This window comes from Canis lupus, chromosome 20 (genome assembly GCF_003254725.2).
Source record: "Canis lupus dingo isolate Sandy chromosome 20, ASM325472v2, whole genome shotgun sequence".
Taxonomy (NCBI): Eukaryota; Metazoa; Chordata; class Mammalia; order Carnivora; family Canidae; genus Canis; species Canis lupus.
In genome coordinates, this window is record NC_064262.1 from 57,176,913 (window position 1) to 57,193,227 (window position 16,315).

Sequence of the window (16,315 nt, forward strand, 5' to 3'; positions counted from 1 at the left end):
GCAACAGAGGCTGGGGAGGGCTGGGCCTTGGGGAAGGGCCAAGGGCAGGGACCCAGGAGCCAGAGGAGCACTGACCTGCAGGAGTTGAGGCAAGGCTTTTGCTTCCAGCGCTGTGGGTGTTTGTGCCCATCTGCTTTTCAAGTGTGGACGAGGACTCTCGGGTCTGCGGCACAGGGCTCGGGGTGCTTCTCTGCGGAGAAAAAGTACACACTGTCAGCAGAGCCAGGGCTGAGGGTGAAAGTCAAGGAGGAAGACCCAGACATCGCCACAGGATGTGCAAAGGGCCTGAGGCAGGGAGAAGAGCAGGTATGTAAGAGCTGATGTACAGAAGGGGAAATGACCTGCTCAAGGTCTGAGCGCTGTGGGTAGCCACCAGAAGGTTCTGACAAGGTGAGGAGCAAATATCTGACTCGGGTTCCAAAGGACTGTTCTGGCTAACAGCAAACATCAGGCTGGGGACGAAGGGAGCAGGGATGTTAATGACGGGCTGCAGCTAGGATCCAAACTCCTACGTGGGACGGGATGAAGATACACCCCCACACAAAGCCTGTGTACGCACATTCACAGCAGCGTGATTCGTAACGGCCAAAGGCGGAAACAAATGTCCACCCTCAGATGAACAGATGCACAATGTGGACAAGAAGGTCACTGGGCTGCCAACAGGAGTGAGGTGCCCACACGCCACCTTGCGGACCGACCCCAAGCCCACAACACTTATGGAGGGAACCAGACACAGGAGGCCCCACGGGGTGGGAGTCCACGTGTGTGAATGAATCTGTGAACAGGTAGCGGCCGCGGGACTACGAACAGACTAAATGCCACTAAGACGTACACCTTAATGGGTGGGTGGTCACAATAGAGGAAGGACCGCATCACACAGGATCACACTGCTCACGGGTGCACACACATGAGGCAGGACGAAGGGAGGCGGCCTTCAAGCTTCTACCCAACCTGGGGTTTTATTCCCTCTCCACCTGCACACACCACCTTCCACAGAAACAGATCCGAGGTAAAAATGGGAACATATTGTAATGAACTCTGGATCCTGGGCTCTGTCTGGGGGCGTTGCAGTACGCTCCAAACATACAGCATGCAACCTAACAAGCAGGCCTCACAAGGAAAAAACACGATGAGACCCCTCTGCGTACACATGGCGCTCTGGAACGCACACTCCTCGAGCCCGAGGCCCCGGGCCAGTCCGACCAGGTGGCTGGCACCTTCCCTGCCCAGCGTCCACTCACCACTTTCTCGGCGCGGCTGGGCAGCACCACACTGGCCAGAGGGATGCTGACGGGCAGCTTACTGGGCTGCACGGTGCTGAGCGGGATGCTAACGGGCAGGCTGGTGATGGCCTCTCCGCTGCTGGCATAGGCACGCTCCTTCAAGCCCTGCAGACACACCACCAGACCGGCCTTGCCCCTGCTGACCAGTAATGCCCGCAACCAGCAGCCCCCGGAGGGCAGGGAGGAGAGTCCTTACCCCCTAATACCCAAGCACCACCCAATGGCTCCTCCTCCTGAACTCCAGGGCCCTCACACCAGTTACTTTCCCACAGTCTCTCTCCTTCCTATCCTTTCGGGTGACGGCTCCCCCACAGGAGCTCTGCAGCAGCACCACTTCCCAGGCTCATCCTGACCCCCTACCTGGAGGTGCCTCTGCCCTGAGTCCTCTGCAAACTGGCCTGGCCCTCACCTGGAAGGCTCCTGCTAATGCCCCTACTCAGGACACCTGCTGCGCACCCCCCGCAGCCTGGGCCCTGCCCTCACCTTCTCGCTGCCCCTCTCCCCTGTCATCTGTAAGGCCACGGGGGACGAGGGTCGAGGGTCCTGAGGGCTCAGCTTGATGCCGTTTGCGATGCCAGGGCTCTGGTATGGAAGGCCGTTCTCCTTGGTATGCTCAGCTCTGGAACAAGACACATCCATGGTTTGCTCTCTGGGGAATCGCCACCACCATGGCTTTGCATCTAGAGTTGGTGGCCGGGCCTAGCAAATACTCCAAATCTCTTCCAAACAGCTGAGCTCTCACTCAAAAGACCCCAAGGTGAAAAAAAAATAAAAAATAAAAAAAAAAAATAAATAAAATAAAAAAAAAAAAAAAAAAAAAAAAAAGACCCCAAGGTGGCCTGAGGGCACCAGAGCAGGGCTAGCAAGCTCTGAGTGCAGACTCACCGCGGGTGCAGCTCACTGGCGGCTGGCTTGCCGCTGGTCGCGTGGTCCTGGCTCAGGTGACGCCGCAGCACCAGCTTGGCCGGGGAGAGCCTGGTGTAGTCGGGCAAGGCCAGGCCAGACATCTTCTCGAGCCTCGACCGGCTGCTGTGGCTGGGGGTGCAGGGTACGACTTCCTGGTCCAGCGGGGAGGCCAGGTACTGAGGCGTGTTCTGCTTGGATGAGGGCCGGCTCAGCGCGCTGCAGAGCTCGTAGTTGGCTGCGTGGCCGTTCATGGAGAGCTCTGGGCTTGCGCTGCTGAAGTGGGGCAGAGAGAACTTGGAGCAGTCCAGGTCGAGGTGCAGTCGGCTAGGGTCGGCCTCCAGCTCCCGGCCCAGGGCGCCCTTCCCACGCAGGTGCGCTGACAGGGCCTCGTCTGGAGGCACACAGGACTTGAGCTGCAGGAGCTCCTGCTGCCGCTGGCTCTTCTCCAGCTCCACGATGCTGATCTGCAGGGCGAGGCGGGGGTCAGGGCTGCTGCTCGGCTTGGGGGCCCGCTCACACCTGCCCCGGGCCTGATGACAAGCCGGCCCAGCCACACACCCAGGGGAAGAGCCACGCGCCCAGCCCGGGTCAGGAAGCTCTGGGGTGAACGGCACGCAGAGACCCCGTCTATGCCTAAGCAGGCTACAGACAACCCGTCCATTAGAAACCCCGGCACTGCGCTTCCTTCCCGGCACTCGGGACACCAAGCATTTTCTCTTTGATTTCTCAGCTTTCTTTGTGATTTCCCCCATCACCAACATGCCTCCTGCCTTCATTCCACAGGGGCTCAGCACCCAAGAGGCTTCTCTTATGGACGCGTCTCCTGCTGGCGTGTCCGCAGAAACAAGGCCTGGCTCTCTGCTCACGAGGCTGGCAAGCCTCTCTTTCATGACCCGCAGGCAAGGACACCTGGGCCACAACCCTTCAGAAAGCAGCTCAGCCCTGTACCCCGGGATCTTAAACCACTTGCAGGCCCGCTCTGAGGAGTAGGTCTTTAAGACACACATACTTAAAACGAGTCTTCAGTGCAAAACAATTCATTGTGACATTGTTTTGTAACAACAGAACATTTTACAGACCCTGACGGCCCAATGACTAGGAAGGCTTCACGTAAGTGGTGAAGCCAGGCTGGAGAGATGCCAACCTGACAGGAGGCCACAGCCTTGCAAATGGAGCATCCCAGGACCAATGATGCCCGTGCCACACACCCTGCTGTGGTCCTGCTGCCCCCGAAGGCTACCCAGCCAGTCAGCCAGCTCTGGGAAACCTCAAGACAAGACAGACCTGTCCGTTTCCCCTGCCCTCCCGGCCTGTTTCCCTGCAGACCTTGGCGAACACGTTACTCTTCTCGCAAAAAGCCCAAGCCGTTAAACCTTGGTGCTCAAGCACGGATCCCCTCAGGGGCGGCTTCAGAAATGACTCAGCAGGGAGCACTGAGGCAATCCTAGGTTTTGAATGGGGCCCCAGACACTCTGGGCGCAAGGGAGCCCCTCCAATGCTCAGCCCATCGCTCCCCTCAAGGCCAGACAGGGATGCCCAGGCTGCCGTCACTGCAAGACCAAAACCAATACCCCGTCCTTGGGAGCAGAATGGCTCCTGTGGGTCAGCTGATGGCATCGGCCATGTTCCAGCCACTGCCATGGAAGCCCTGATAGGAGCCCCCGCTATGGCCGCAGCGCCCACCTGCAGCTCCAGGCAGTGCCTCTGCTTCTCGGAGATCTGGCTCCTCAGGGCCTGCTTCTCCTTCAGCAGGTTCTCCAGGGACAGCGTGGACCAGTCCAGCTTTAGCTCCTCACACCGAGCCTTGAGCTGTGGGGACAGGAGGTCGTGGTGGTGAGCCCTGGCCAGGCAGAGGGCAGACCTCTGCCCCGGGAACATGTGCTGCTGTGGGGAGGGTGTGGTGGGGACCCTGCAGCCCGGCAGAGGGCAGACACTAGGGGCCCTGGGGGGAGACATAGCAGGGGTGTGGGCCCGTGTCCCCGAGGGCCTATGTGCCTGAAGAAGAGAACCTGCCAAGGGAAGGCCAGGCTGAGGAGGCAGCCCGAGGATGAGGCCGTGGGTCCCCATAAGAACACTCAGGGGGAGCAATGTGAGGGGGCCCTCAGGATGGACCAGGGAGGGAGGCCTCATTAGAAGGGACTTTCCTGCACACTCAGTGACATGTGCCTGGTTCCCAGAGGAAGAAGGGCCCAAGAGATCTGTACCCTGCCCGTGGGTACATCGAGGAGACCAGCATGGGGCGCAGGATACCCAGGTGCAGGCCACCCAGGAAGCCCCGTCGAGGGAAAACATCAGAGTCTCTGGAAGGGCTGTGGGCCCCACTGGTGCCAGTGTGCTCCAAGGGCCCAGGAAAAGGCCTTGCAGTCCTGGAAAACTGGCAAGCACCCTCTCATGCTCTCTGTCCAGGGCCTGGTGCCCGCCCTCTCCCAGCACCCACCAGCTGTAGGCTCTGGCTCCTCAGCTCCCTGTTGTCCTTCTGCAGCTGCTCCGTCTGTTCCCTCAGCTGCTGATTATGAGCCGAGATCTCCTTCTGTGCCTGAATCAGGTCGTTGTAGGTCAGCGCCTTCACTCCCAGCTGGGGACACATGACAGCAGAGGTGGGCTTTCACGCAGGAGTGCGGTACGGCAGGCAAAGGGCAGGCGGAGGCTCAGTGGGCTCGAGCCACCAGGGACTGGGGCTAGGGGGGTGGCTGAGGAAAGTCACCAATAGGACGTACAGTGGCCCAGGAAAGGAACAAGGGGATGGCCCAGAAGCACAAACCCACGCCAGCAACCCTCCAACTACACTCTCACGTTCTAGATCCTTCTATCAGAAAACGTAAAAAGGCAAAGCACCAAGCAAGAAAAAGTCCTTCCAGACCTCAGAGCCCTGGCCTGTGCCCTGCCCCTGCCCATCTGAATCCTGTGCCTGGGGCCCTCTGCTGGGCCAGCAAGCCCAGGGGGGCAGCTGTGGTCTCTGGCTCCCCTACCTCATCCAGTTTCTGCTGGAAGAGCCTCTTGATCTCCTCTTTCTGGGCCTGGCAGTGGCCAAACAGCTGCTGCGCAGCACCTAGCAACCGGGCGTTCTTCTCCTGCAAGGACAGAGCATGGTGACGACAAGGCCCTGTCCCCACCACGTCCCTTCTCACAGAGGGCCTGCAGGAGAGAGGCTCAGCAGGACATGCCCCAGTCCAGGAGGCCGATGACCCTCAGCGATTCTCACTGGTCAAGAGCGTTCCCACCCAGTGAGGAACGAGACTCCAAGGCCTTTCTGAATGCAACAGGGACTGCACATGGGCCAGTGAGGAGACTGCCACCTCTCTCAGGGCCAGGGCCCCTCCTGGGAGGGCGGGGCCGTCCATGCCAGCGGGTGGGGCACGGAAGCGGCCAGCACAGGGCAGAGCTCACCTTCTCCTGGTCCAGCAGCTGCTGCAGGCTGGCCTTGTACTGGGCGGTCTTGGTGTACGCCAAGAACTGCAAGTACTGAATCTTGAAGGATTCTAGAACGGGTCAAGCACACATTAGCGCGGACATGATCCCACTGAGACCAGCAGGAAGGAGGTGGGCAGTCCTTCAGAAACAAGTGTCGGAGGGGCTGCCACCACCCGAGGCTGCGAAGAGCGTCTGTGTCACTGCTGCCATCACGCCAGGGCCTTCCGTCCCCACCCTGGGCACCCCTCATGGCTCCCGCCACCACCACCCCAGATCTTCTTCCAAGACCATGCGGGTTTCAGTTAGTAAATCTGCCGCTTTTCTTAGCAAACACGTGCTGCTGATGCTGACCCGAGAAAACCACCAGCTCCCAAAACGTGAAAAGAGTTTCTTCTACCCAATTTTTAGAAACAAGCCGCAGCTTCATCTAGTCCAGCAGCATGGGCACATACACACTCCGCTCAGCCACATGGGACACCAAGCTCAACCCCCACACAGCCTTCCCAACCCAATGCCGCAGACATGGGCTGGGTGGATCCCTGGGGGCGTTCCCGGTGCTGGGGAGTATGGAGCAGCATCCCGGGCCCCAACCCAGTCACCACAACCATCCATGTCCCCAACCATGACCCCGTGTGCCCTGGGGCAGACATGTGCCCTCTGGCAAGCTCGTGGGCCCGGCTGACTGTGGCAGCACAGACCCTGGGCCCCCGTGACCTAGCAGCACAGGGGCTTGCTGGGGAAGGTGTGTGGGTGTGGCTCACCTAGCAGCTTCTGCAGTGCGGGTGGGGTGGGTGCCAGCAGCAGCTGGTCAGGGGGGTGCCGCTGCACACTGGGAGGTAGCTGATAAAACGGGCTATGAGGTGACTTGTACGCATCTGCAGAGAGACAGAGCAGCCACGTGTCAACAGCAGGCCAGAGTGCCCGCACACTTCCATAGACCACTTCAGGGAACTGGCCAGCTCATTAAGACATGAGACAACACACGGTTCCTAGAGTCCAGAGACGTGACCAGACACTGGGCATCTTGGCACTTGGAGAAGTGGAGTCGAACACCTGCATGGCCTCAGAAAGGCCCATGAAGCCATGTCCCTTCGGTGTAACCTTCCTCAGAACCCAGGGTGGCAGGATGATGGGAAGGCCCCCATCGCAGCTGGCTCTCGGGCAGACCAGCTAGGTGTAGACAGGCACGAAGATGCCCCACTGTGCCCCCAGAGGATCTGAAACGTGGGCACCCCACCACTCGGCACTGCCGCAGGGGACGGGACAGGGACCCCACTCATCGTACCAAGACAGGGAGGCAAGGGGAATGCCGGGACCAGCAGACTGCATGCCCGAGGGGCCCAACAGAGGCTGGCTCACCCTGCGGCGAGGGCGCTGCCGTCTGAGACGCGGCCTGGGCATGCAGGAGGTCCAGTGCAGTTTGGCTCTTCTTGGGCTTACGCTCGGGGTTTGCAGTGCTCATCTTCTTGGGACGCCCACGCTTCCGGCCGGCCATCTTCCGCCCCTTCTTATTCAGCTTCTTCTTCCGGGCTTTGGAGGGAGACGGCTTTTTGATGGTGGTTGCCCCAGCCTTTTCTTCCTCGGCACCAGAATCCTACCAGATGGGAGGTGGGGGACGTCAAGGGAGACCCAGGCCCTGGTAAGTACTGTGTATGCCCGGACACGGGAGCCCTCCGTGGGGTGCCGGGGGCATGGGGCAACAGGGCGCGCACTCACCATAGGGGTGTCGGCAGGCACAGCAGCCTTGTTCTCGGGCACCTTGGTGGGAGTGGTCGTGTTGCTCTTGTTCTCTCGCTGCTGCCGGCGCCGAGCTGCCTCTTGTTCCTCCTGGAAAGCAAGTGTCAGCCGTGTCTGCAGAAGGGCCAGCTCCACAAGGGCCCCTCCTGCAGCTCCAGGCGCACGGCCAGTCCAAGCTCGGCTCGTTTCAGCACAGGTGAGGAAATGGAGGTGCAGAGGAGCCGGAGAACATGTGCAGGCACGCACACCCCCGGTTCTGTCAGAAACCAGGCAGCCCTCCAACCATGGATGGTACGGGACCCTGGTGCTAGGGTGGGAGGAGCCACCCTGGCCATTTCTTCCCTCCTGTTGGCAGCATGCTTCCCCAAACCAAGGAGGGCCCGTGCGGCAAAGAGCATTCTCCTCCGGGAGGAGACACCACGGTAAGGGGAAGCACGGTGCCAGCCAGCACGTTAAGACTCAAGTGCCCCTAAATACAGTAGGAAGGACACGGGAGCCTAGGCGGTCAGAGCTGGCCATCTCTGAGGGGGCCTCCCCTGCTTGGACACTCGTCACCAAAAAGCAAAGCTCCTGCCCAGACAGCCACTGAATCCGGACGCAAATGAACAGCGGCCATGAAGCCGCAGGAGGGAGTGCCAGAGCAGGAGCTGGAAGGGACACGGGAACCACAGTGGGAACCAGCAGCCAGAGCCATGATTCAGGCCGGACAGCATCGCAGAACATTCCGGCCCCTCTGGGTTTCAGGTCAGGACAGCGCGAAGGCTGTTCGCTGTCCTGGACTTGGCTCACTGCGTCAGCCAAATCCCATTTAGAGACTCATTCAACTCATTCCCCAAAAACGTGATACTGAAGCTTCTGAAGACGAGGCCGGTGTGCCCCCAGGCCCCTGTCACTCACACCAGCTCCTGTCCACAGGGCCATTCACAGCTGGCTCCCCCCACAAGCAGGGAACACATGTCTTTAAGGCAAGGAAGAAACACACTTACCCTGAGTTTTGGGTTTTTCAGACTAGAAAAATAGTTTTCAAGCTAAAAAAGAAAAAAAAAAAGAAAACAGAGAAAAGAAAAATTCGTATTAGAAATCAGTCCCAAACCCTGTCAGGATGAAACCAACCGCCCGGGCCTGCTGACAGCAGACAATCTCATGGGGCAGGGCGCAGTTTAGCAGACAGACACCCAGCAGGGGACGCACGGCTGCCCTGACGCCCTCCTGCTCGGGGCCCCCACAGGGTGAGCCCCTGCAGACCCCACAGCGCCGTCCCCTCATACCAAGGCGGGGCTGCCGCTTCACAGGCCATCTGGAACAAGGCTGCCGTGCCCAAGGGCTGAGGGCAAGCCTGGGACCCCAAGCTCCTGACCCACTCCCTTCCTGCTGAGGGCCGGCTGTGGGACCCCCCGACGTGGGGCACTCACTATGGTGCGGTCGATAGTGTGCAGGTAGTAGGAGACCGGCTTCCCCGTCCAGGACACCGAGCCTTTCAGGGGCGAGAGCTCCACAACGCGCATGATGGTGCCGATGTCTGCGCACAACGGGCTGTGGTTAGGGCCCGTTCTGCGCCCGGGGTGAGAGCGGGCCCTGTGTAGCTTCTGGGTGCCCCCCCCCCCCACGAGACGCCGCCAGACGCCTGGGCGAGGTGGTCCCAATGAGGTAGGAAGGGACAGAGATGTACAGCCCGGCCACTGGAGGCACCTGGCCGCCAGCATGCTCTGGGTCGGGGAGGCGTCCACAGCGACCCCAAGGTGCTTGTCCAAGGGAAACAGTGACAAGCACGGTTTGGAAAGTACTTTGGAAAGCACTTGAGGGACAACTTAACAACAATGTGGCTACGGGAACTCCCAGCAGCCCTGAGGCCCCCAGGCTCCCTGCCGCAAGCCCCTCCTATGCAGGGACAGGGCCGCTGCTGGGCTCAGGCCAGTCACAACAGGAACACAGGGTGCTTGGTAAAGCTATCCGAGTCCTCATGACCTCTAAGCTCCGCCCCAGGCCACTCTGCCCCCAGGGGACACAGGACCATGTCTGGGGACGTCTGTGCTTGTCACATGGGGTGCTCCTGGCACCGAGGGGGTGGGGCCGGGGCCACCCAGAGGACGACCTGCCCCGATGTCTGTAGCACCAGGGGCACAGACCCACACTGACGCCCGTCAGGTACTTAAAATCGTGTGTCTTAATAATTCAGCAACACAAGCCTCACTTACCGCTCAAGTTTCTGCTGTTTATCCGGAAGTTGAGAGGTGCGAAGGGCTTCGAGGACACAATTCTGCCGCCTGAAACACAAAACTAGTTACTGCCATTCGTCGGGAGAGACCTGAACGTGCACCAGAAGCAGGACAATGGAGCTTGGAGGAGGAAGCGGCAGCCCCAGGAGCAGTGGGGCAGCAGCGGCACCGAGTCCCCGCAGAACCAGGAGCTGCCTTCCCACGCAAGTGTGCCCCATGGATGGCTCTCCTGTCTACACATGCCCCGGGCCCCGGGCTGGCCCTGCAGCGTTGGCCGCAGACCCAGAGCTGCCTGCAGGGTCGCGCCGGCACGGGGCGGACACCCCTCGGTGAGGACACACTGGGAAGGCTGGCGCCCCCTCCGCCGTCTCTGTCCTCGTGTGGACGAGTCCCACAGTCAAAACTGAGTCTGAGGGGCAAAAGCAAACCCTACAGTCCAGATGACACAGACACCACCTGACCGTGTCATCGGGGCAGCCACACAGACAGCAGTGGTTCTGCGGGCTGAGTTCTAAGGAGAGAAAGACGCACAGAGGAACCTGCAGGCTCACCAGGGAGCTCACAGTGCACCTGCCCCAAGAACACTGTAAATAAATACAGGCACGCTCACAGAGACCAAAGTTCTCAGCAGGAAGGGGAAAAGAGCCACAAAGTCAAAGAAAATAATAATAATGTTACGTTTAAGTTGGCAAAGTTCATTTGAATCCATTTCCACGTGCACATGCACAAACACTCCTGCCGGTGACACCCAGCCACCATCCTAAGAACTATCCCCAGCAGGAGCAGAGGATGATGGGCGCAGCGCTAGACCGGGCCACGTGCAAGGTCAGGTGGCAGCCTTGTGCCAGGGAATGAGTCAGAGTCAGGGACTGCCGGGTCACATCAAAAGTCTCAGTGGCCAGAGGCTGAACAGAGTCCCATGGGACACTTAGAACCCTCAGGGCCTCTGAAGAGTGTGGTGCCAAGTGGGATGAACCCTGAGGTCCCCTGGGTGCTCCCATTAGGAAGACACCACCCTGTGCTGCCCACATGGCAAGGGCCAAGGGAGCTGGGAGGGGCCCCTGAGGGCACGTCGCTACAGGACCACAGTCAGGTGGCTGGGGACTGCAGGGCTCACAGGCAGTCCCACCCCGTCAGGTCCCCCAAGCCTGCCCACAGAAAACCACAAGGGAGAGACCAGAGCAGCAACACCTCACAAGACAATGGCCCAGATGCCCAGCAGGTGCCATCAACAAATATGGAGGAGCCCTGCTCTAGCAAAAGCCCACCTGGCCCCTGGCCCGGCCCAGGATGAGACAGTCAGAAGGAGGGCCCTCGGGTGGGCGGCAGGAGAGTGACAGGTAGAGGGGCCCTCCGTTCTGCCCTGATGGGGGTGCACAGCTCAGTGCCCAGGGAAGCCACTGACCACTTGCTATCATAAATGATCGGGACTAACCTGGGCAGCATGTGTACGATCACCTGCATGCAGAGCCACGTGCACACGACACACAGCTGTCAGTGCCGAAGGCAGCTGGAAACCACCTGTGGCTGTGTGACCCTTTCACTTCCTTGAAAAGTTTATAATTTTTAAAAATATTTTATTTATTTATTCATCAGAGACACAGGGAGAAGCAAGAGACACAGGCCAAGAGAGAAGCAGGCTCCCTGCAGGGAGCCCGATGCGGGACTCGATTCCAAGACTCCAGGATCACACCCCAAGCCGAAGGCAGACGCTCAACCCCTGAACCACCCAGGTGTCCCCCCTTGAAATGTTTTGTAATGAGACGTGGGGGGACACATCCTGTTCCTCTCTCCTAGGAACACAGATGAGGAGAGCACGCAGGGCCTTCCTAGGACTAGTGACAAGAGGCAGCTGGGACGGAGCAGGGAAGGTGCTATGTACACAGGCTTCTCCCAAGTTGGAAGTGCCAAGGTCATGTTGAAGCCATCTCAGAATCTAGAAAACCTGCAGCAGCTTTAGCAGTTGCATTAGGAACTGCAGTGACTGGCCAAGGATGAGGACACTTCCTGGGGCTTCTGGCCCAGGCCCTGGGAAGGACACTGCTGACCACAGGGCCCAAGCGCGCAGACAGCATGAGAGCCGCATATACAACCTCACACTAAGGCCACAGCCCGCGGCCCACTCCTCCAACAGGGAGTGCCACGCTGCGGGCCGGGAGGCCAGGCTCGTTCACACCAGGAGGACCCTGAGAAGGACGGGCACCCGAGGTCAGAGCCCCGATGAGGACAGCAGCAGCCCCTGCCACTCCACAGAGCCTGGCTGCTGCTAATCCTCGGAGTTTGTGAGGGAGTCCATGACTGGGGTCCGAGCACTCGGCTGGAAGCCTGTGCCTGCAAGCAGTGGATTCCTCTCTCTCCTCAAACAGTGGGCGATGACCAAGGACTTTGGATTCAGAGTGTCTCCAAGCTAGGCCAGAAAGTCTCCCAAGACTTTCTTCACATGGAGAAACGAAAAATGCAGCAGCCAGGAACCCTGGACACTTGGCTCAGTGAAGACACACAGCAATAGGCATGAGGGTGCGGACAACCAGGCGACACGGCCCTCATCCACGGGAGACAGACGGGAGGACCCACGGAGGCCCATGCGCTCCAGATGGTGCCCAGAGTGACCTGCACCCGGAAGAAGGTACAGGTGTTTCTATCTTCCCTCTAGGAGCTCACTGAGTTTTCCGTCCTGTGCTTGGAGTCGGAGCACACACACTGCAATCCAGTGGCAGTTACAAAGGCCTGAATTGGCGTTCAAATGAAACTAGTTCACTCTCACCTACTTAGAAAGTTCTAGACTAGACGATCTCATCTGGCTGACATCCCAAATGCACGAGGGTTTCTGGCACAGCAAAGGGATAGGAGACACCTAACCTGCGCTGCCTGGTACCTGGCCATGGCCCTGATCCCTCACTCCTGGCAGCTAAGATGGAGCACGAGGGAGCCCCCTCCCCCTGTCCAGGCTCTGCGGGGAGACTGTGGGAGCAGGGCACGTGGCCCCAGAGTACACGCCCCTCAGGTGCAGAGGGAGTCTCAAGGCTACCACTCAGGGTGGCCATTCTCAGGTACACCACGGGCCGTGGGAGCAGCCAGGGACAGCAGAGTGCTCCCCGGGGAGGACTGCCCTGCTGGCCAGACTGTACCCCAGCACACTGGCCTTAGACTCAGCTTACTAAAATTCAGAAAACAAACTTCTACCTAGAAGGTTCAGGCCAGACTCAGAAGAGGACCTCACTCTACAACACCACCCACACAATTCCAAATCCAGAAACCTCCACAAGCACAAGGAAAACTCAATCCTACCTAAATGCCAACTGACTCTCAGGGAAGCAGCCTGGCTGGAGAACCAGAGCATGGGCTTTCGAGCTCCTTCGGCGACCTGCCCCTCTGCTGTGCCCAGCAGCTCCACGGCAAGTCCGGGACTCACACACGGCAGGGATGGGAAGGCAGAGGACGGCAGCAGGGGCGGCTCTGGCCAGGGGATATGGGCCCACATGTGGGAAAAAACCAGAAAAAGCCTAAGAGGCCCCTAGGTTAGGGTCACCAGACAAAACGGGTGCCAGTCGAGTTTGCATCTCAGGTCACAGTTCAGTCACCCTCCAGCATAAGCTTGTACCGAGAACATCCTTATCCTGACAAGCTCCTTGCTGCCTGCAGGATACCTGAGTGTAACTGCAGAGCCTGAAGCCCGCTTGTCAGTCTGGCCACCCACCCCGCGATCCCTGGGCCCAGGGGCAGCTCCCGTCACAGACAGGGCAGGGTTAAGGGGAAGTACGTTACCTTCCTTCATGTTCGCAAACCGCTCCTTCAGCTGGTGATCCACCTCAGGACCAAAGGCAAAATTATTCACAAATATAACACTGCAAAATAATATTCCAGTTGAGTAAAACGAAGGTTCCATTTGCACACATGCACAGAGTCCCAGTGCACGCCACACCTACCGCCTCCACCGCCAGCTCCCCCAGCCTGGGGACGGGACCCGGGCCCGCAGGGCATGACGGCTGCCCCTGGGACGTCCCTGGGGTGGAAACACGGACAGCTCAAACATCACCCGGGGACACAGGGATGAGGACACCTAGGCAGGAAGGCAGCAGGGACAGAGGCCACACTTGAAAGTGAGCCGCCTGAGGACAGGCAGGACCAGAGGCAGAGCCCTGCCAGGGGAGGCGTGGCTCGCCCCTTCCTTCCTTCCTCCTGCTCTCTCTGGCTCTCTCTGGCACCGGGGTCTGAACACGCCAACCTGGGTGGCCAGGGAGGGACTGCCCCACCTTGGGCGTGCAGAGGCGCTCTCGGGGCGGCTACGCTCTACTAGCAGCTGTGCCACCGGTCCTCTCGAGTCCCACGGGTAAGCAGCTCCCCACTCGGGCAGAGGCTGTGCCCTCCCTCATGAAGTGCCTGCCTCCAGATAAAAACCGCGCAGCAGCGAAAACTATGCCGCAGAGGGCAGAACTGCACCCAGGACCTTTACTTCGTCTTTTGCAAGTGACAGAAGACAGAGTAGGCTGATGGCCGTCCCCTCGCTGCTTGTTTTGAGTCTCGACAGTTTAAAATCGAGACGCCTGGAAACCATCACAGCAACAGGGTGAAGTACAGTCACAGAAGACCTGATCAGAGCTGGAGCAGACACCGGATGGCAGCGGGCAGAGCGGCGGGGAAGAAATGCTGAAGACGTGGATCAAGCCCAGCACGCTCTCCCTGCGCCACCGCACAGCAAAGACAAGGACAGGGGACTCTAGGCTGGGACACGCTCCGACAGGGAGTGAGGCTGGCCTGTCCCAGTACCTACTCAGGGACGGAGCCTGGGAAGGCTGGACACCAAAGGCTCAAGATGGCAGAGGCCATGACAGGGCATGTGCCAGCCAAGGCCCCAAGGACAGCTCTGATGGAAGAAGGGTGCTCCAGAGGCAGCTGCCCCCCCACATCTCATTCACGAGAAACCAGCAGCAGAGACAAATGTCCCCAGCAAGAAGGGCTGGTAGGGGAAGAGAAAGGACACCCCTGCTAGGAAGCAGAGCACCCAGGGGGACGTCAGGGGGATGCTCTCCAGTTACCAAGACCTGTTTCCACTCTGCCTGCACGAAAAGGGGCCTGGGGGACAGTGCATGTTCCTTGAGCTCTCATGTTGCCAGGGTGACCACAAGATGTGACACCTCGGCCTGGATGCTGCTGGCCAATGAGGGTGGGGGTTCCTCCCCACTGACAGGAATGCCCACGGGGTTAGCAGGAGACTCTCGGGAAAAAGAGGAAGACATGGTGAGCAAGGGAGAGCAAACTGGACCCAATTCAGATGAAGACTTCTCATGGGAGAGCCACAAAGGAAGATGCTCTGGAAAGAATAGGACACAGCTCTCCCTGTCAGTAGACAGGTGGGAACTACGGGGCAGCAGGAGGTAAGTAAGCACACCTGAAGGACAGACAGGGAGAGGACAGATGGCAAGATGCCCCCAAAACAGTGGACCACCGTTGGCAGAGCAGACTTCAGCCCAGGAAAATGGCTCTGGGGCGTGCAACACCTCTCGGGTCCCCGGGCTTCCAGCATCTAGGCTGATGTGCCAGTCCATGACCTCACTGCGGCACCCCCAGCCCAAGGCCAGGGGAAGGGCTGCAGACCAGCTTCAGGCCCACAGCAGGTCTGTAGGAAGGCGTGGGCAGCGCCGCAGCACCCCAGATGCACGGGACAGGACACCACTCTACCGCTGGGTGCAGAGAAAGAGCCCTGCCCCTGCACCCCGCCGGGAGAGGCGTAGACACAGCAAGAACCCACACGCTGAGCACAAGGCCCAGATGGTAGGGAAGCGCCCTCCCAGACGGGCAGCCGGGGGACTGGCACGTGTGAGCGTCGAGCCACACCTGTCCCTGCCCTGGGGCCCTGGGACCAACCCCCGGACCACCTGCTCTGCTGCAGGCGAGGGACAGGGAGACAAGGACCCCGCCAGCCTCCACCAGCCTCCTCTCCTGTGTGAACCGCAGTGCACCCCGCGGCCTCGCACCCTCCCCGGGGGCGCCTGCCCGGCCAAGCCCTACCTTGTGTTGGCAATCCGCTCTCTCCACTCTTCTGAGAGGAAGTCGCCTCTTTCCAGCTGAAAGGAAGAGAACAGGAGGGAGGCTGACTCAGGAGGCCTCACCCGGCCTCGCACCCTGCCCACCCACCTGCCCGCGGAGAGAAGATGAAATGAGCGCAGTCACTGAGGTGGGGAGGACATACGACCAAGGTGGCGGCGGCTCCCGGGGTGAGGGCCCCGCTCTGGCAGTCACTGTGCAGCGACCCCGAGCGGGAAGGGAGGCTCCAGCCACGCCAGAGGATGCGCTGCAGAGTCACACAGAGCCAGGTGGGGGCGAGCTTGGGGCACGGCCACGCATGGTTCTCAGCCAGCTGTAGGCCGGACAGAGGCGGGCTGGCAGGCCAGGGCAGCACACAGAAGAGCTGTCGTGATTCGGGAGGCGACCAGGCCACAGAGCACTGTCCCGGGCGCCCCGGCACCGCACACGGTGAGGCCAAGGCTTGTTCTCTGACCCCCCGCAGCACCAGCCTCCTGGGGGCTCACTCGCTCTTCAACGCCTGCTCTCCACGCCGCGCATCCCAGCACACCAGCACTGTGACGCCCGGAGCACCCAGTTCTTACTGACCAAGGTGTCCAGAGCTGTGGCACTCAGTGAACCAAAAAGTTGAAGTCTAATTTTATTATTCTTTAAAAATGCTCAGCATACGCCAGAGAGAAGCGAGAGTATACATCCCCACAAACCTGTGCACGCCCGGTCCTGGCAGCACAATTCAGA

General features: G+C 59.9%; 1 protein-coding gene across 5 annotated transcripts in view; it reads right to left on the reverse strand.

Annotated features, from left to right (window-relative positions):
* Positions 1-16,315, reverse strand: part of DOT1L (DOT1 like histone lysine methyltransferase) — a 65,161-nt gene that overhangs the window by 11,016 nt on the left and 37,830 nt on the right. For all 5 annotated transcript variants that reach the window (XM_025456809.3, XM_025456808.3, XM_025456812.3 and 2 more), the window contains 16 exons: positions 15,563-15,618; positions 13,319-13,398; positions 9,533-9,601; positions 8,750-8,856; positions 8,324-8,365; positions 7,317-7,427; positions 6,960-7,194; positions 6,362-6,475; positions 5,577-5,668; positions 5,159-5,260; positions 4,627-4,764; positions 3,873-3,998; positions 2,169-2,653; positions 1,767-1,902; positions 1,242-1,388; positions 76-190 (listed from right to left, as the gene is read on the reverse strand). In XM_025456809.3, coding sequence (XP_025312594.1) covers positions 76-190; positions 1,242-1,388; positions 1,767-1,902; positions 2,169-2,653; positions 3,873-3,998; positions 4,627-4,764; positions 5,159-5,260; positions 5,577-5,668; positions 6,362-6,475; positions 6,960-7,194; positions 7,317-7,427; positions 8,324-8,365; positions 8,750-8,856; positions 9,533-9,601; positions 13,319-13,398; positions 15,563-15,618 — 2,155 coding nt within the window. The remainder of the gene's footprint in view (positions 1-75; positions 191-1,241; positions 1,389-1,766; positions 1,903-2,168; positions 2,654-3,872; positions 3,999-4,626; positions 4,765-5,158; positions 5,261-5,576; positions 5,669-6,361; positions 6,476-6,959; positions 7,195-7,316; positions 7,428-8,323; positions 8,366-8,749; positions 8,857-9,532; positions 9,602-13,318; positions 13,399-15,562; positions 15,619-16,315) is intronic.